The following is a 20,959-nucleotide window of genomic DNA, read 5'->3' on the forward strand; positions in this document are numbered from 1 at the left end:
GCGGAACAGACGGATATGCGACATATTGCGGGGGGGGGGGGGATCCTAAGTTTAGGATCTCCTCAATGAGACTATCGGACTAGGGCTTGAGTCCTAACAACACCTCAACTAGCCACAATAGCTGTGAATGGTGGACATCTATATGTAAATGAAGTCAACGAGGAACTCCCCAGAAGACGCCCTCAAGACGTCTTTAAGACGTGCGCTCCCCGCTCGTGCGGTTTCTATTCTTTGTGTGGATCGCCACGCGTACAAACACGTCCACGTCGAAAGAATAACATACTCAATGAAGAATAATATATCGGGAAGCAGTTAGGCTTTTCCCTTTTTTATGTGTGAAAATGATCTGAGCATATATATAGTTTTGCATATACGTATAGCATGTGAGGCCGCGCTGCGAAAACAAGAAAAAATGAAAAAAAAAAAAAAAACAGCACATGACGCTCTCCACTAATAGCACCGAGAATGGGCCAAAGCTTTTACACGGAGCCCTCTGGACCGTCTGGTGCTTCGAGAATTGAGCAAATGCAAGGAAGCACGGTATTGTCGGGCTGTAAGCGGTTGTCGTAATATCCAGACTTTCGTGCGGCGCGTGGAGCAACAAAAGTGATTTCCATTCTGTCGTTATATTTTTTTCTCGTGGTGCTACACAGCGAAGAGCAATAGCAGCCAAAAGTATGGTTATGTGGGGCCACGGGTACCGATCGTTGACTGCTCCATTGCTCTCCTGCTCAACAAGCTGACAGCGTAACACCTCTTTTCCCTGGGTTGTTTGGACGATTTACCGTTTTGTCATTCAGACAATGGCGAAAACACGCTGATTGGGATTCCGCAACATGGGCAATACGAACGCAACAATGAGATAGAGAGAGAAAGATTATCGCAGACGGAGACTAACCTTTCTTGCGACATATAGTCCACTCTTTCAGTTGAGACCAAGACATCTTTCGAGTTTCTCTCATTATGCATATGTCCAACGGGTTCTCCACAATCAATCCACCGTTCCAATGCTGGCAACACAAGACGAAGCGAACACGAGTTCGCAGACGACAACTTCACCTGGCAGTCGTCTGCTTTGGACGCACGACCAAGCGAGAACAGTCAAATCCTCTTCCTCCCGGCAGCATCGTCCGACTGCTTTCGTCAAAGACGCGGGCGCAGGGGTCGAAAGAAGGCTGGTGTTTATGAACTGTCTTCTCTCTTCCAGGGGTGAGTGAGGAAACCAACGTGAAAGAGGGAGAGGAAATGCAGTCAAAGCCCGAGTTTGAGTACGGGCGTCTTTGTCGGTGTGGTCCTCCGCTCCAGATGCAGCTTTTTAGCATACATGCAGGAAACCGAGGAGGGGATGACGCCCCAGCATGGGCCTTGGTTGTTTTTGGTGATGGACGGTTTCTGGAAGTGTTGGCACTATTTTGACGATTTTTTTATTGATGCGTGCTCGCATTCGTGAGCAGGGCGAGATTGTCTGTAGACATCTTTTTTTTATGTTTGTGCGTGTGTCCGCGTGTGGAGAAGGGATGTATGTTTTATTGGGGCGTAGAATTGCTTGGATAGTGCGCCACACTTTCAGCTTCTTGTATGTGGGTGTGGAATACTCTTCCTTTTTTTTTTTAACTTTCCGTTTAACCTTATGGCTTGTGGTCTGCCCTGCACAATACCGGTATTACTGCTTGCGCATTTTGGCACATATGTATTGCCGCACGTGGTCGGGAAAAATGTACGCGCTTATTCCTCAAGCATGCCAAGTAGTATTTGGAACGTATCACCCGAAATGGAGAAGCATTACGTCTCGAGCTCGGGAACTACCTTTGTATTTTTTTTTTCTTCTTGCTACTCAGCTTTTTCGGAAAACGTGAACAAACCCTTTGCTTCATAAAAAATAATAATTTGTAATATCTTGCAGTACAGGATTCTCTGTCACAGTGTGCATCAAACAAGGCAGTAAAGATGCACAAATTTCTCGCATTTGCTCGAAGATCGATAAGTTATCTCATGTTAACAAGCTTATTCGATAAAACGATGAAAGAGAGAGAGAGAGGGAAAAAGAACAGCCACACAGACATACGATGACGAATCACAATACAATATCTGCTTCAGTATTTTTTTCGTTTGTTCGCTAAGAGGCCGTCAGCACGGCGTAACCTAAAAATTGAGCCGTACGCGAACTGCATATAGCGATCATTCATTACAACGTACAATAAAACAGGAGGGGGAGATATCGTACTAAGCTTCATTCTGACACAACCACGACAGCCCGATCCAAACAACCCCTGACGTGATGCACATGGCACGCACTCATCACGGTGGCCCCAGCATTTTTTTACGGACTTTCCTGGAAAAAAAGAGCGGGGCTTTAAAGGAGTCTTCGCAGAGTTCAAAAACAGCAAAAAATAAAAACGGAACAGTGCAGCAAAGTAAAACAGAAGCGAGGAAGCCGTGGAACGAACTAGCGGCACGATCCCCGTCGGCTGCGTGCCACGTGGGCCCTGTTACATGGTTCACGCTGCTCGATCCCTTATCTCTCCACTCCCCCCCCCCCTCTTTCCATCCCGCTCCCTCAGGAGGGAGGAAGGGGGACAACTTCCGGTGTCCCCTCTCTCCGTTTCCTTTTAAACGGCACGAAACATACCAACTCCGCATGGCTTTTCCGAAGAACACGGCAAAACAATATAACGGAAAGAGACACAAAAAGTCCCACTCGAGGCGAACTAGCCTTTTGAGAAAAAAGACAGGCGATCGAAGGCGTCAAGCGCCTTGTGGAGCCTAAACGGTTGACCTGCGAGGGGATCTGTGGAGACGAGTCTGAAGTTGATTAGGTCGCACGCTGTCGTGCGTGGAGCATCCGTTTGGATGCTCCACGATGCTTCCCTTCGAACAAGAAGGGAAGAAAATCCGTCTTTGGGTTATTTCGAGGGTTTTCGGTAACACGGGGTATAAACAGTTGAAGAATGTTGAAGGTTGGGTCAAGATCCACTTGGCAGAAGTAACAACAAAATTGTAAAACACTGAAGCTTTCCTTTAATGGTTACAAGCTTTCTTTCACGCAGTGGACTGCATTTCATCAAGTACAAAAACAAAAACAACAACAACAATGCTGTTGTTTTTGTACCTGACGAAATGCAGTCCACTGCATGAAAGCTCGTAACCACTAAAGGAAAGCTTCAGTGTTTTGCAATTTTGTTGTTACTGCTAACACGGGGTATGCAACATTCCGTTCCTCCAATAAAGGCTTGAGATATAAGAATTAAAAAAAAGCAAATTGACAACGAAGCTTTTGAAGTCTGATTCCCACTGTACAATTAAAATGCCACACACAGATTTTTCCATTGAAGGCTTCCTCTGGTGCTGGTGTAAATTTTTGTGCGTTTTGAGTCGGCGTTGAGTTGTGTGAGCTCTGTTGTGTTGCCTCATTCTCAAAGATATGACACCCAGAGGAAGCGATTTTAATCAGGTATTCCCTGTCCCACGCGGTTAGAGTAAGGAAGCAGCGTGGTTTCGAAAAACCCAGTGCCTCTGCATGAATATGAATGGTGTGAGGTCCCACGCAGCGACGTGCGACGCGACGAAACCTGAAACCGACCGCGCAGAAGGGTTTTGAGTCCTAATGGCGGGTTGACGACCACCAAGGACAATGTGCGAATACAATCGGCGACCGCTGTCAACGGGTCATCCTTCACGAGCAACGAGCGAGGCGAAGGGACGACCTTGTCATCTTCCTGCCACGCCTATGGGGAATGTCGTCCATTGGATCAAGTTGGACACGCTCTTTCGGCTGGTCCACTTCAAAGATGCGCGCCGAAGGGGCCCTGCTGGTAGTTGAAATTGGAAGCCTTCTTCGTCCATCCGAGCTACGTCCGACGTCCGTATGTGCTTGCAGGCTTCCACTGTTGCATTCTATCCCAAGTAGCACAACACGTTTGCCCAATATTGGACCAATATTGGCAATACCGGCACAAATATTGGGCCGCCATTGCCAATATTGGGCCAACATGTTGTGCTACTTGGGATGTATATTTCTCTTGTGAATCCTGTGAAAACCAGCCTACAGTGGATAAATCATCCTCTGCATCCTCTGGTGGTAGCACCAAGGTCGTCCTGAAGACTGGGAGGTGGTGGGTTCGAATACTACCACTGACTGTGCTGGCTGAGGTTTTCCCTAGGTTTTCCGACAGATTTTCCATACGGATGTCCGCACAGTTTCCCCCGAAGTCGGCCCAGGACGCATAGTAACCCCCTGTCCCCCCTCCTTCTTGCTGTATGTATTTTCTCCGTCTGTCCACGTCTATGCGTTATCCACACAGCCACTGTTGCTTCGCGGCGCTAGCACGCAATAAAAAGAATCACGTGAAAGGATTGCAGAGCGTTATGCAACCCGAATGGCGTGTGCAGGTACTTCATGAAACCAGAAAACGTGATGATACTTGATGAAACGCCATCTGTAGCTGCCCCGCGCATTCCAAAGTTTTTGAGCATACGCTAGTTTTTCGCTAACAACTGCGAGAACAGAAAAAAAAAACGCGAGATATAGCAAGGGGGCGACTTCGAAATCGTCGGCAGAACAAGAGCAAAATAGGCAAAGTCTAAATTGGACCTTCTTTATAAAGATATAAAAACCGCAACGCCTACATCGCTCTTTTCATGTAACCTCTATAGTACAGTCGCAAATTATCACAATACGAAGAAACCCATATTTACAAGGCCTGTGCGAATAGTCATTTTAAAACTCGAGCGAATTGTTGCGTAACCGACGCGAGTACCAAGCGAATAGCTTGCGTACCATAACGCATATATGTGGGCAGCGCCTGTGCGCACAGCACGTTCGCTTCAAAAATGGAATAATAATAATAATGATAATAATAATAATAATAATAATAGTACCGTGATGTTACACGTAAGGTTTGTCTGCGCAGTAAAAATGGCATCGTAATGATCGCATACGCTACGCGATTATTCGCTGCGGTATTTGATGCGAATATTCGCGTATGGCGGGCTAGAAGGATTCTAGCCCGCCATAATTCTCGCAAGTCAACAGTGTTTTCCATCTACGTGAGACCTAAGACGGGCGAATATATGTATTTTTTCTTCTTTTTGTGGTAAAAAGAATGTCACAAAAAGAGCGACAAAAATAAATAAAGAAATAAAGAGCCACGCCACTTCCGCAGCGGGAATGGCGGTGCCGTTGGTGCTGTTCGCATCTCATTTCGTTCTGTCGTTTCAAGGTCAAGTGTGGCACCCACGAGGAATTTAATTTTTGGGGCCACGGACGAACCTTGTACGTGAAGCGGTATATAGGACGACGCTTATTGCAAAATTTTAAGAGCACAAATAGGGCGGACAGCAAAACATCGCCTTAAAATATGGAATCGACTTTGAAATAATCACAGGGTGTTCAAAATTAAGCTTTCACGAGCGCTACGCAAACACAGCGATGACAGGAAACCGGATGATAACTTTACGCTACTTGTGTAAGAAACAGGTGCTGCTAACTATGTAGCACCTGTTACTTATTCAAGGAACAGAAAAAATAGCACCAGTTTTCTTTTGTTAGCCTATTTATAAAGTGCTAGTGAAAGCTTAATTTTGAACACCCTGTATAAGCACTCACGAAGCAGGTGCAGCATAAAGAAGGTCGCGTTCATGTTTACGTTACATCCATATTCGCGTAGTATATACAACGTCGTTGTGTAAACATCGAGGGAGTCCACATATGCACACTGCTTGAAACGAACACTGTTGCCGTAAAGTGAAGCGCACGAAGAATACTACGCACGAAGAAGAGCACGAATACGCTGCGTTCATCAACGTTCGAGTAAAAAAGAAAAAAAAAAAGACGAAGAAAAGGTGATATGATGCGTGAATTCGCTTCGCAGACCTTTCAAGTAATCTCTAATGCGACGTGCCAGGCCTAATCACCGTGTGTTCGAAATTTCAAATGGTCGGCGCATCTCAGTGAATATACGGCTTCAACGTCATCTCGGATAGGCGTCACTGTACAGGGACAACATCAGGGAGGATAGTGAGGGATTTAGATTTAGAGGATTCAGAGGAGAAGGCCAATACACTCTTAAAAAAAGGGTGTATTTTCACTCCTTTTTAGGAGTATACCCTTGCCACATATATATCACTCTCTTCTTGAGTGTACAATTACTCTAACAAAGTTGCCTCACTCCCTTCAGGGAGTGAAAAGATCCCTTAACTCCCTATTGGAGAGTGATTGTACACTCCAAAGGGAGTGATATATGTGACAATGGTTACTCCCAAAAAGGAGTTGAAATACACCCTTTTTTTCAAGAGTGATAGGGAGCTCGATATCGTAGGAGTCTGAAGATGACTGAGATGGTGAGGTGAACAGCTGGGAAGAATGACAGCGTTCTCTCTCTTGATGCGATGAAAACGGGGGTTCGCACGCCATTTTTGTGGCAATTATGAACTGCATAATGCCACAAATATGGCGCACGCCCCCCTCCCCCCCATTTTTAGCAAATCAGGGGAAAGAACGATGTCACCCGTGGCGACGGTTGGCTAGGAGCGTGCTATGTGTTACATGGCTGGCTATAGTGGCGTGTTACGTGGTACAGTTCTCTTTTAAAAGCGAGGACACCATTTCGTGTGAGTCGGCACGAGTGATATGAAGAAGGTGAGCGAATATGAAGTGAAGAGTGATGACCATAAGTAGTCGACATGCGGACAACTATACGGGACGGGTGACGTATTCTAGACCGCAAGACATTCGACTGTCAAGCACTGAGATGTGCACAACGTGATGCGCGAAGAGGGTTTCACAATCACGCGACTTAATTATGGGGTATCCTTGCGTCTTCACCCCTAAATATCTCCGAAACAGCACGCCCTGCACAAACGAACCCCGTATACGTTACGACAACTTTCCAAACAACCCGGATCTTACCTTTCATCCTGCCTTTGCTGTCCCCTTCGAATCTACGCCGACACCAGAGTCCGCAGATGAGCGTATCCATAAAGCACGTCCACCCTCTTCGATAATAATCCTTCTTCACTTTAAGAAAGTTTCACATCGTCCACGCGCGGCTATCCAACCAGACCCGTTCGCCGTTCACGGTCATGCAACGCTCTACAATCGGACGTCGCTGTTTCTGCGCTTTCGAAACCCCGCCCACGCGAACGACCACACATAGTATATCCGATGATGCACTTTATATGTCCCACACGCCCTTCGTACCTCCGCTAAAACTTCGCGGAGACTGAGAGAGAGAGAGAGAGAGAGACTAAGAGAGAGACGAGCTTGGATCAATGACGTCACGGATACTTATTACGAACGTGGTTTAGTACGGTAGTTCATTTCATGGTGTCTGAATCCGTCCACTTGTAGGCAGCACGCGTTGATGATGGATAGATGAGGAATATGCATGATTTGTTAATTGGTCTGGTGAGTGTGAAGGATGGGTTCAGTTTGATAGTTGAGGAGGTTGAGAAGGGGTTTCGGTTTGTTGATGATTACCTGTTCGAGTTGATAAAGGTTGTTGTGAAGATACATGGTTGGCGTACCGTGTGATATGGCGGCTTAATATTCGCAAGCTAAGAATATGCTTAACATGCAAATTGGGCGGCGAAGAAATTTCTACCATTTACTTTTTCTCTTTCTTCCTTTGTTTCACAAAACGGAAAACACGCCAGTTTTAAGCTTCGGCAAATAATAACTATATCTTAACAGTTTTATCATTTTCGAGTCGATGACTGAAATAATGATTGCAGCGAGGAGAGAATAACTTTAGAAAACTTCAAGGAGACAGCTTTAGGAAACAAACAGAGCAGATTGAAGCAAACAGGTCGCGCAATATAGACGCATCTCTGTATGTGTCGACAACATACGCCCGCGGAACTTGACAGCATTTCGACATCAGCTGAGGCAATACCTCCGAACCCCCACACAAAAAGGGGGAGGTGATCGTGGTTTGAGATGTGCTACAACAGTAAAGCGAGATGAAGCAACAGGTGTGGGACCAGTTTGCAGCGCCGAAAGGGAGGCCTCCCGAGAGCAGAGCACTCCTCATCTCGAGATGCCCGATCTGGAAAAACCCGGCGTATAGAACTTGACTCCATCGATCGGTGAGCACCAAGAGGACGGAGGAAGAATGAGAACTCCATGCGGGGATGAGTCATCGTTCGGTTTTTCTTTGGAGTCTGGGTATCCCTCTTGGGATGTCCCGTCGCTCATATGGCTTCCTCGCGTCAGCGGAACTGAATATGAAAATATACAGGGCGTTTCACATAAAGTGATATAAAAATTCTAACTGGCGACGTACTCGCCGGAGGGATTGTGAGACTTTCGGCAATTATACCTTCTGGAAACTTTTGCCGCCATTTAGGAAGACTTTGGACAATTTTTAATTGAGGGAAATTTATTTTTTTCAATTGAACTTTGAAAATTGCCAAGCGAACATTACTTTTTTTTAAAGCAGAAATATGAAGTCCTCCACGGATAACGGCAGACCCAACAAAAACTATGCACAGTATCGCAACAGAAATAGTCTAAAAAATTAGTAAAATTTCTGCTTTAGCCCTGCCTGCATGATTGTCGCAAAGAAGCGCGCGCGAAATGTGCGTCTAGAGGAGGAAGTGTCCCCACCTCTTGTTTTACCTGTGAAACACCCTGTACATCTTGAACCTATTTGTTGTAGTGTTCTATAGGAATGTGCTGTATGTAGCAGTGATGGGCAAAGTACCTCAAAATTGTGCTTGAAGTAAAGTACCTAGCACCTGTTCTACTTTAAGTGCAGTACAAAGTACCATACTACAAATGTAGTAGAATACAAAGTCATTTGCAAAGTACTTTAAAGTAGTCATCAAGTACATTACAAATTTACATCGTATCGCTGGACGTTTCAACACTTTGTAGTGATAAAACGTGAGATAATTATGTTTTCGACTGTTATCTTTAGAAATCTTTAGCTATAGCATTCTTGCCAAGTGCTTAGAAAACATGGATAGTTTACAGCTGATTCACTAACATGAACCGAAAGAAATGGTTTTGCGACCAGGTTTTGCGTTTGTGTTGTCAGTTGGGGTTCTTGTGTACTTGAAAGGCAAGTACCAAAGAGAAGTACTTAAGATATAGTACAAAGTACACAAATTGAAATGTATTAAGTAAAGTACAAGTACTGAGAAACGTACATTGTAGTATATGTGTAAGGGCGTAAGGTTGGTGCACGGGGCTTATAGATAGCGACTGCAACGTATTAAAATTCGATATTACTTCTGAAAAAATGATGTTTACACGTGTCGTTCCGAACAAATTGGTTGCGAACTGTATCGACTGCAGCTTCAAGAGGTATAGTAACAGTGACGCGATAAACGAAGGCACAAAAATGCTATATGAGACCATTCTTCGTGAAGGATGAGTTGCTCCACACTCCACCCTTCGTCTCTGATGAAGCCCCGTCTCTCCTCCTGCTTGTGACATAAAACTTTAAGCTACGGAACAGAAAGAAATAAAGGCGTCCCCTCCATTTCATTTCCGGCGTGGACGATGACGAACTAAACGGAAGTTGAGGAGGGGGTAAATGGCGATGTCACGTGGTCGGGAAACACCCGCCATGCCCGTAGACAACTCGCGTCTCTTCGTGCTCATTATTTCATTCACGGTTGAATTACATTTCGGTAGGATTTTTTTGGACTGTAAGAAGAGCGAGTCTCGCAGAGGCGGACACGTGACATATATTTGTTATATTCCGCACCTTGGACGAAAAAAAAAAAAGAAAGAAAAAGGAATGCAAAGAAGCAGAAAGGCGATCTTTATGTCTAAACCTATAAACGTTCCATTTTAACGCATTATTTTTGGCAATACGCGGCACAAATTGGGATCAACGAATGCCTGGGGAATATATTGGTCTCTATAATATTATTTTATTGTGTTCCACCTAATTTCGACGCATACAGTACTTCGCGTGTGCATAATTACGTTGAAGTTAGCATTTTCATAACTTTGGAAAATGTGACGTACATAACGCCACAATTGCGGAAACTACTCTAAAATTTTCATTGAACTACAAAAAAAAAAATACTTGCAGTGATTTAGCTTGATTTGTAAAGTCGCATATGCATGTGTCACTATAAAGAAGTGATGGAAGACGACGAGTGATGGATGGACAACGCATAGTTTGTCTCCTTGCATCACGTTTTTGTAGTCTTCTGCGCCCGTTCAGGAAAAGAAGAAGCGTTTCCAGTGTTGCTGTCAAACCGCACCTCGACTACACAATACAACCAACACGCCCGAAAGTGATGTGCAAACTACGGTGCAGTTGCTGCACTTCCCTACTTAGTACTGCTATAGGTACCTAGCTCAAAAAAAAAAAAAGAAAAAAGAAAAAAAAACGACCTATAGGAACAGTATTTTATCAAATGTATATGTATTTTGAGGCTGGTGTCACTGTTACACAAATATATAGTATCGTTTGCAGAACAATGAACTAAGGCTATCCCTCTTTATGTACAGACACACACGTCACCTATACCATTGTTCACATTGTATGCCATTTTCCTGTCGATATTCAATGTAGACTAAAACGCCCTATGCAAACATGAGGCACCCGGCGGTATAAATCAGAGCGGAAATCCGTCTGATACGAACATGTTGCATGTGCAGGAAACCACTTGACGTTTGACACCGTGTGCCCTCATGTACAGCGTCTACGCAATACGTCACAGTCTGATGTCGCCTTTTCGTGGTCAAAGTACATAAAAGAAAAGCTATTTTGAATTGTTCAGTACGTTGACTGGTTCGTAGTAAGATAGGTACATAGAGCTGAAGGGGACGAAAGAAAAACAGTGACGGGAATTGGGCTGGGAAGGTGACTGCGTCAACATGTTTATAGGCGGGAAACGACACTAGAGGAAATTCCCACCAGGGGACGCGGAATTTACTGTGAAATGTTGCTGTCCAGGTTATGGTACAGTTGAACATGGGGTTCGCCGCACACGCCGGAAACTTTCGTCAGTGATATTTCCAGAACCACGTCCTGCTCACGAACTTTCGCTTCAGACTGCAGACTTGTGCGTGCTCAAGTTACTCTATCTTAAATACTTTCGGGAGTAAATTGGTACGTTACACATACAGATCAGATATGTGCAAAATACTGCGCAAAAGTATTTAAAATAAGATACTAAATACTCCGCGTAAAAAGTACGAAATACTCACAATTGAATGTAGTTTGAGTAAAGTACTAAATACTCTAAGAAGTATTTAAGATACTCTTTAAAGTACTTTGGTATTAGCAGTAAGTGAAACGCGTATTCTGAACGTGGCCGTACAAATGAAAGTAACTTCATCCGCCATACTTTTAAGCGTATCGTTTATTTGCAAGGTCTCGGTGTCAAGTATTGTTTGGTGAACTTTGGTGAACTCAAGTAAACTTTGCTGATATGTTCCGACTGAAAACTTCGTAATCCCTCCTGTATGTCAGCTCGGGTCTTTCAACTTTTGGAGCGTGTTTATTGCTTTGGTGACCAAGGAAATAAATGCCGGGATTCTGTTGTACCTAATCCGCAGGGGATTCACCTGGCAATATGAATGGGAACCGTTTTCTGACGAAGGGGTCGGGCTATTGACAAGCCCAACAACAACAAAAAATAAAAAGGGAAGTTCTAGTGAGCTGAAAATCTGCTCACGGCGGGGAAGTGTGCTGCGGTCGTCTTACTGTCGTCTTACCTCTTCCTCCACGTTCCTGCAGACTGGAGCAAAATGAGCCGCAAAGAAGACGCCGAGACAGATGAGGGAAACTAAATACCTGCCCTGGTTCATTCCTGCTGGCGTTTGTACAGGGCGTTTCCTTTTTTAATCCTTCGTCGCTTGTTTACAAAAAAAGCTATGAGAGCATCATAGATGTCGCTTTTATTTATTTATTTATGTATATACCTCAAATTACCCCAATGGGGCATTAGATGAGGGAGGGAGTTACAGAACAAGACAAACAATATAAACACGTACATATTTACACATATTTACCTAATTCTGCAGTTGAATTATACGGCCAGACGGACATGCCTCTCGAAAATAATATGTAACTACAAGATAACTACTAATTACCTAAAATTCATTAATTAACTGTTTAATTAGGGGAGTTCGGACAAAAGCGGGATAGCAGGATGGAAGACAGTCCTCGTTGGAAGTCATTCTGAAATTCTGAGACGCGCACGTGCGCTGAAATATCCATCCCCGAATTTTGATATGCAAACGAGCCGAATCCGAAACCGAAACCGGAGCGCAGGAAGCACAACGCTCATTCTACGTCAGAGGACCACGTGCTTTGCAGCGATGGTCTCCGGCGCAGATGAGCCTCGGTCGGGGAAAGGTGATGCGCGCGCCTGAGCTGCACGGTTTTGGTTTCGGCTCATATTTACACAGTGGAATTCTGCCATGGATATTTGACGGCACGCGCTCGGAACTGGATTATGAAAAGGTAAAATGGCTTGCAACGAGGATTGTCTCCCGTTCTGCTTTCGCAAGAAATTACCTAATAGAGTTAATTAATGAACTAATGAACTAGTAGTTTCATACTCTCCTAGAGATGATGTCCGACTGGCCGTAACGCAACTGCAGAAAACGACATCTATGCTGCTCTAACTTTTTTATAAAACTCTGTAAAGGGTAAAAATAAGGAAGAGGCATTCTTCTTACTTAAGAAGAATGTGTAGCGGTCCAGTGAATATATTTATCCCATCAGGTGACAGTGTTCGGAATTTTGAAGTTATATTTTCGTCATTCTGTGGTGCTTATACTTTGAGCCCACCGCAAGTGTATAGTATTTCTCAACGGTCTCGGCGTCGTATAGCATTCTAAGCACTTCTTTGTGATTTTCTGTGTTGTTTATTTTTGCTTCAGTCTATATACAGAGATGCGCTTCCTCCTCTTACGACGATGCTCCGAATATACGCACATTCTCTTATTTTTCTTTCTTTTTTTTTCACCTGATGAAGCGCGGACCCTGCACGAAAGCTCATCATTAAACATTTTATGGATGTTTTATTGATGCATCGTTCTTTATTTATTTCAAGTTCAAATTTTTTGTTAGTATAAGCTGACTGACTTGTAAGCTTTCAACTTGTCTTACTCCAACAACCTTGGATGGTGTGAGGATCTCAGATTCTCGCCCCGACCGCGACTGCCAACCTCGACTTGCAAGGTTCACCGGGCAGGAGCAACGTCTACGAGGCACGAGTCGTAACATGCAACCCGATCACATTGAGACCCGAGAACGAAGTGTCTTGGCACGACTCGAAGGTACACACGCACGTTTTCTGCAGTCCATCACTTTACCGCCAGAAGGTGTCAGCTAACCTGCGTGTGCTGGCTGAAGGTCACTTGGAACTGTTCGCGCTCTTTGGAGCTTCTCGTCTCTTCGCATCTCATTCCTTCCTTCCTTGTGCACTTCTTTGTTTTACAAATGACTCCGGTGTGTGACATGAGGTTGCGTGGCGATGGGTACCGCGTCTTCTCTTGTCGCGTGCCGCCAATGCAGGGACACTTTTCCGCCATCGGTTCTCGTGCAAAAAGTTCATTGATCCTTTATGTAAGGAACCGCCCTAATATCGCTGCCAAAGAAAGTTATCTTGAAGCATATGCACCGGGTGGACTGACTCCAATACAAGGGGATTCGACTCTCTTTCGGTTCCTCCCCCTCCGCCACTGAAGCATATACAGACGGGCGCGCCTCTCACGGTATGACATTAGCGCTCGTCTCACACTCACTTCCTTCAAAGCAAGATACGGACACGGTACATTGTTCCGGGTGATTCATATAAAACTGACGTCTTTTAGTGTTAGCAACGGCGCTTGTGACGAAACCTCGCCACCGGCTGTGCTGCCTGAGGTTTTCCCTCGGGTTTTCCGGCACACTTTCCAGAAGAATGTCGGCACGCGGTCCCCCTGAAGTCGACCCAGGACGCACTTTAACCCCCCTCCACGTCCCACTCCGCTCAAAGCCACAGATGCTTCGCGGCGCTAACGTGTAACCCAAAACAAGAAAGAAGGAACAAAGCCCCGTACATAAAATGTGGGGAATCTCTTGAAGATTGCTTTCCTTCACACGATGCTGAGAATGCCCTCCTTCTTGCGTTTCCTATACAACGTACATGACAGATAGTTTTCTGTCGCGTGTTGTCGATGTCGATGCCGTTTCGGGTGATGTCCAGTTTGTTTACTCACCAAAAAGTAACCCTTGAGTGGCGTCCAAGAAGCCTCAAATACACATCTTAAGCGCCATCGTAGAAATTACTTATGGGACAACTCGCTTAGGAGCCCGAGGAGTGCATGAAAGCCGTGCGCGGATAATCTAGCTCCATGCTAGAAGCTGAATTGTAATGATGCTGCACAGCTGATGTAACTAACATGGCTGTTACGTTACACATACAGATCAGATATGTGCAAAATACTGGGCAAAAGTATTTAGAAAAAGATACTAAATACTCCGCGTAAAAAGTACGAAATACTCACAACTGAATGTAATTTGAGTAAAGTACTAAATACTCTAAGAAGTATTTAAGTATTTACTTTGGTATTAGCAGTAAGTGAAACGCGTATTCTGCTCAAGAATTAACACTTGATGTACCTGCTGATGCATGCTCCGCATGCGCCATCATTGATGTGACGCATCGTTAGTCATGTTTTTCTTTTCTTTTTTTAGTGCACGTGTATTTAGTAATTCGGATGCTGTTCGAGATAAAGGAGCAAGTGCTGTACATACTACGACACCTGACTGGAAACTGCGTGTTACACATATGAGACTTCCATATAATGGGGACTTCGATATAGCTGATCGAGAGAATGAGCGACCTATACGTATACCCAGCATCCATCATGACAATGAATGGCAGAACGTGTTTTGTCAGTTGCCTCCCACGAACTATGGAACTGTGGCCAAGATCGCGTCCATGGAGCCACCGCGTTTCAAAACGAGATTAGAGCTATCGGCAACACTTCGAGAACGCAAACTTTACTAAAGTACCATGAGAACCGCAAGAAGCCCTGGCAACGTCGCAGTGCGTCTCGTCAGGGGCACTTTGCACGCAAAGAATAAACATGATGAAAGGAAGAAGCGAGAGAAGAAGAAAAAAATAACAGGGAGAAACGGCAACATGCGAGGAATAAAGGAAAGAAAAACACCGAAAGGGGCAAAACCGAAAGTGAAACCTTCCACCTCGCTTCTCCCATCACAAACAAAAGCAGATACACTCACCCCTACTTTTCCTGAGTATCCTGCGCTGCGACATCGCATTCCTTTAGCAGACGACAGCGGAGTGTGCACAACAGTCCGTCAGCTGACGCGCGGCAACCTTGAAATATCCTGCACGAGCTCGCGTTACTCGCGAACTGGAGGCGGAACAAAGTTTGTCTCGAAAGCAGCGTCACCGCGGCGGGCGGAAGGGAGCGCGTGTACGCCGCATGCGATAAGAGCGCGACGACCGCGAACACGACGGGACGGCGCGTCGCAAACGGAAAGCAACTATGGTAGCGGTAGTCTGTCAGTTAATGAGCAGGCAGGAAAATTCGTGCTGCATGGAGTTGAGCTCGTGATTTCCGCCAGGATTCCTTTGTCGTGCGTTCATTATGTGTACGTGGAATTGGCAAGGTCGTCTATAAGCGCATTCATATGTTGTTGGAGGTGTGAGGGACAAATGGGCCGTTCTTTTTTCTTTTTGACAAGACGCTTGATTGTCTTTGTAATTCGAGCATGTAGAGAGCATCGTGTGCAGAATGCACTCTTTATACGACTACGTAAAACCAAGAAATTTACGTTCCCTCATTACAAGACTGCATTCACATTTACTTTGCAAGTCCGCTTACATTTGTGCCGCGCGCGACTCGCGACTGCGCTGCTACGGGACCGCAGGTAATTTCGACCAACGTGGGTTCTTCAAAGTGCGCCGGACTCCCTGTAAATCTTCGTGGCTTCGTTGGTTCGCGTGTGCGGTGCATGGACCAGGGGTCGTGTTTGAATGATTTACAGCGCTCAGCAGATATTTTAATAAATCACCGAGTACCGTAATTTCACGCGTATAAGCCGCACCGCAGATAAGCCGCAGGACGCGTTTTTTTGGGACGTTTTGAAAATTTTCTGGCAGATAAGCCGCACCCGCAGATAAGCCGCGGGCAATACGAGACGACTGATTTGTGCGACAAAGGAGACCATAGAGAAGGCCATAAACCCTGTGGTCCATACTCCGGGATCGGCACAGTGTACAACAGAGGAGGTCAGTTCTGGAGTTCTACCAAGATCGGATTGTGCACTTGTCGGGTGTTTTTCGTGGGCTGATGGGTGAGTGATCTTCCAGAAGACGTGAATCACTGTCACCACTTTGCTTAAAGCTGCTTGGGGGAATGCACCAGGAAGATCAATCTACTCGAATGTGGACCCGTCCCTGTTACGCACTGTTCGTGCATCGGCAGGGCAGTGCTGTTCCAGAGACACTGTCGGCCCTTTCGTTAAAATCGGCGTATGGGGAAAATACCAGGAAAAAATAGTCATCAGATAAGCCGCACCGGTGGATAAGCCGCAGGGCGCCCGTGAGAAAAAAAAATCGCGCATAAGCCGCGGCTAATACGCGTGAAAATACGGTAATAAGATTGTCGTGTCGTGGCCCACACGCGAAGAGAAGCTGTTATTCCTCCTTCTGTTTCGCTTTTTTTTAAAGTTTTTTGTGTGTGTTTTACTGTTTGTGTTTTGAGTTTATTCCGCATTGAACCGTATACCCCCAACACGCGCAACATTTCGCAACACTTCAATGCTAGCTCATTGACGCTAGGTCTGACATTGGCACTAACAATGATATTAAATTTGACCCTAAACATTAACGCTAGTAACGTTTTTATTTAGTTTTATTTATTTACTTACTTGCTTAACATATATGCATAGAAGCCCCTGCCGAAGTGTCAATATAGCAAGTGCTAGTAGAGACGCCCGCAGAACGGGGAAAAAAGTGAAAAAGAAAAAGGATAAAGGAACACAGAATTACAAGAATACAAACACATGCAGTTATACACGAGTAGAAGTATACCGCAAATCTAATTATATATTCACGTAGCTTCTTGCGCGGACAATTGGCATCTCTTAATTCAGGCGGCAATATGCATTCCAAATTTTTGGACCGAAACACACTCTTATAGGGCGATACAGCATTAAACATTACAAGTAACACTTCTATTGCCATTCTGGCCGAATCATTCAGAGGCCGATTTCTGGTAATCAACTCATCAGCTCATCAACCGCAACTTAACGCTCTCGTATACAAGATCAGGGAAAGGCAAAAACTTTTAGCTGACGAAAAGGTTCCGCCGAAGGAGCACAGCGATTCGAGCACATTGTGATTCTCACAGCTCTCTTGCAGTTTAAAATAGACGTTCAAGATATTCATTGATATACATATATACGTCCAAGATACATACATCGGCTGGCAAATGTCACAATGATACTCGAGTCGCTGCTTCATGCAATCTTACCCCGAAGGTTGCTCACCCCCGACATCGGAGCAGCTCGCAGAATGCTGAATGGCTGTCAAAGTGTCGTGTCCCAAGTGTCACCGACAGCAAACCTCGGCACGCGTTGCGTTCAATGTATTTCCGTTCGCATCATCTCCGGGTGACCGAAAAAGGTTCGGTCGTTCAAACCAGAGTTAAATTAGACGTCAATCAACCGACTGCATGCGATATATGGGAGCTTAGGCCGTAGCAATACTGCGTTCAAGGAAGGGACGGCTGAAGAACATAGATCGACACTTTTCTAGAAATTCGTTCAACATCACATCACATCAACATCATTCATAATCCATCAATACACAATTCGACGTCAACTTCGAAACCCATAATTCAACTTCGACTTAACGATCACATCACATCGTATAAGTCATCACTCAACACCATCCTTATGCACGTACCGAGACGGGGTCGCAACCCATCACTCAGCATAACACCATCCTTCATGGCGTGAAGGTGAATGATGTCCGTGATGCGCTCTTCAGGAGTGAATTCGCCGACCTATATATGCTGAAGAGGTGAGCTTCATGATGGTATTTGCTCAAATGAGCCTCTTTTGCACTGCTCTTTCGCACAGCTCACTTCTGAACAGTTCCCGAACGGTGCAACAACAGCAACTAACAACTTCGGCATGGCTGACCGTTGGTGGTAGCCAATAAGACCGTGCTGAACACTGGGAGGTGGTGTGCTCGAATCCTACTACCGGCTGTGCTGTCTGAGGCTTTCCCCGGGTTTTCGGAAGACTTCTTTCCAGACGAATGTCGACCCAGTTCCCCTTGAAGTCGCCCCAGGACGCATACTATAACCCCCGTCCCCCACTCCTTCCTGCTGTCCTCTCTCCATCTGTCCACATCTGTACACCTCTCACAGCCACAGTTGCTTCGCGGCGCTAATGCAAAAAAAAACTAACAAAAATGTGACGAATGGGGAGTTTAGTAGTTCCAAAGAAATGAAGTTACGGCCGAAAAAGGCATCCCACATTTACAAAATAAGAAAAAGAGTAGAAAGAAGACGAAGACAATAAACATGTTCCTGGACACTCCTGTCTTGTCACTAGAATGTTCAAGTTGGTCGTTGTCAGCAGCGTGTTCGAGACACAATCGGAGAGGAGGCGCCCCCTTTTGCTGTCTCTTCCGTGTCATCGGAGTTATCAATCTGAGAGCTAGGAAGGTTTGTCCACAAGAGTAACATATTGAAAACGGATCGAACGTACTGTCAGCAAAGGCATGTAGAACGCGAAATGTCCCAGGAATGGCACAAGGATCCAATTTGAAACGCCCGAGCGACATGAAACGAAAGTCAAGCAGGGAGACAAAGTGTCCACGAAACAATTGATGAAAATGTAGCTCCCATAAGATCCTCAAGAGCATCAGATTCACTCCGTTCGCAGGTGACGTGTATCGGCGATTGTTCACGCACTAGTATATCCTTATGCGATGGGTTGAAGACTGCGCGATACAGTATATAGTGCTGTATACGCAGGGTCTGACATTTTCGGGTTAAATCCGATTACGTCCGATTATTCCCTCCCGAATCAGTTTCGCACCAATTCGGGTTAAACCCGATTTCTCATTGAACTCTAATCACGCGTGACGTTGTATGCTATATAATGTATCACTGACACGATTTGATAGCAGTCCGTTCGCACGTCTGCTGGAAATATTATCCGAGTGCAACATTAAACCATAGGAACAACGTCTCGTACGAGACGTTGTACGTCGTGTGTGTTGTTGTCTTGCCCAGACTCAGGCTTCAAGTGTGACGGATTTAATTACGAAACAGGTTTTCATTCTCAGGGTTTATTGTTATGGGTCTGTGTATACTTGATACGGGCAGCACATTCCTGAGTCCGGGGTATAGGAAAGGAGACGAACAAGAAACGTATACAACACGGGAAAAGAAATATGATAATTTCGCGTATGATAAATTGTCAGTCTGAGCGAAGTCGCGCATCGTTTCCTGTGCCATCCTCGACCCCTATTTCGGAAACGCTGCCTAAAACCGTTGCGAAGTGTATGGTGATCACGTGATCTTCAAGTATATATAAAAGCGACGGTTTTTTCTAGAATTCACTCATCTCGTGTCCTTCTCCTGTGACTGGAACATAGAAGAAGCTTTAAAACAACTTCAACATGAAGGCTATGGTAAGTTTCCAACTTCTAAATTATTTAAATTATTGATGGTCAATAATTATACAACGTTTATCGATACCACGTGCGCCGTAACTACTCAATGCAGAAAAAAAAAAAAAAGGGGGGGGATTGTGTTGCGTATCAGTTAGAGCTTCTAGACCCAACATGAACTTCACCACATAGCACGGCAGTGCATCAAATTACCCATTTTTGTCTTACAGGGCACATGAAACCATGAAGCAGTCAAATAGTCAATAACAGATACCAACTTGTATGAATAACTGAACCACATGAGTGACGGATTAGTCTGTATACCATAAAGGAGTGGTCACGGCATGCCCTCCTACAGTAACTCCGATGCGGCAATATGTTTTTCCGAGTCACGTAACCAAACGTGACGTCACAAGCACTAATAATGAGGTGACTCTTTCTTCTAGTTGTTAGTGCTCCTTGTGGTCGCTCTGGCCATTGCTGTGGTGACTGCGGCTCCCCAGTACTTTGTGAACGGATACTACGGCTACGCTCCAAGCCTGGGCTACTATCATCACCACTCCTACTACCCATACTACTACTACCACCTTAGGCGTTAGCTGTAGTGTTGTGAATGGTACGGTACGCTGTTCTATAGCCTACTTTGTACAACGCACTATACGCTATCCTCGCTTCAATTCAATTCGAGATCCATCGTGTCAAGTTTTAACCAACCTGCTCTATGCACCTTCTAGCGCCATAACCATATACTTTTTGGAATAGCTAACCTCTCGTTTATGGCTGGCCCCTTGAAAGCACGCACTAATAATAAATTAATAAGCAGTAGCTCTAAGTCTTCTCTGTGTGGACTGTTTGTTAGTATTTTCTCAGCACATGCATTTTTTGCACATCGCAACCTGTAAACACGCTCCTAAATTACCTGCTTCATTTCAACCTTAGGTCACCAATGAACTCGGAAACGATGAGGCACCGGACACGTGACGACTGCGAAGAGGAGGATGAAATAGCAATCTACTGACAGCATTATGACAGCATGACAGCAGTTACACGCAGGGGTGCAATCATTTTGCTGCATACGCTATCATTGCAAAAACAATGGAAGGAAGTCTAATGCTTGGAGATGTAGATAACGTGAAATAAAATCCCTTTTATCATTTCGATAACGGACACACATATGTCATATTTTTATAACCTACACATAGGACGCCCGTAATGCAGTATAGAAAAAAAAAATATAGGAAATAGAAAAAGAAAAACAGGGGGACTCCATACAAGGAGCAGTGAAGGCCCCCTCCATATCCCCCCCCCCATTTTTAGTAGCGGCGTTATTATT

The 20,959-nt window shown here is 45.1% G+C and overlaps 1 protein-coding gene and 1 long non-coding RNA gene across 7 annotated transcripts in view; one reads left to right on the forward strand and one right to left on the reverse strand.

Moving 5' to 3' along the window:
• LOC135368702 (B-cell scaffold protein with ankyrin repeats-like) overlaps positions 1-15,469 on the reverse strand; it is a 40,432-nt gene extending 24,963 nt beyond the window's left edge. For 2 of the 4 annotated variants that reach the window (XM_064602154.1, XM_064602153.1), the window contains exon 1: positions 6,908-7,129. In XM_064602154.1, the coding sequence (XP_064458224.1) occupies positions 6,908-6,977 (70 nt within the window). In that variant the 5' untranslated portion in view covers positions 6,978-7,129. Of the gene's footprint in view, positions 1-898; positions 968-6,907; positions 7,130-15,209 lie in introns of those variants that run through there. The other 2 variants (XM_064602156.1, XM_064602155.1) reach the window with 2 other exon arrangements.
• Positions 1-20,789, forward strand: part of LOC135368706 (uncharacterized) — a 36,488-nt gene extending 15,699 nt beyond the window's left edge. Inside the window, exons 1-4 of one of the 3 annotated variants that reach the window (XR_010414856.1) lie at positions 19,474-19,516; positions 19,570-19,647; positions 20,073-20,242; positions 20,566-20,789. This is a non-coding gene — a long non-coding RNA (uncharacterized LOC135368706). Of the gene's footprint in view, positions 1-19,199; positions 19,648-20,072; positions 20,243-20,565 lie in introns of those variants that run through there. The other 2 variants (XR_010414857.1, XR_010414855.1) reach the window with 2 other exon arrangements.
• The last annotated feature ends 170 nt before the right edge of the window (positions 20,790-20,959 follow it).

Source organism: Ornithodoros turicata, chromosome 9 (genome assembly GCF_037126465.1).
Source record: "Ornithodoros turicata isolate Travis chromosome 9, ASM3712646v1, whole genome shotgun sequence".
NCBI lineage: Eukaryota > Metazoa > Arthropoda > Arachnida > Ixodida > Argasidae > Ornithodoros > Ornithodoros turicata.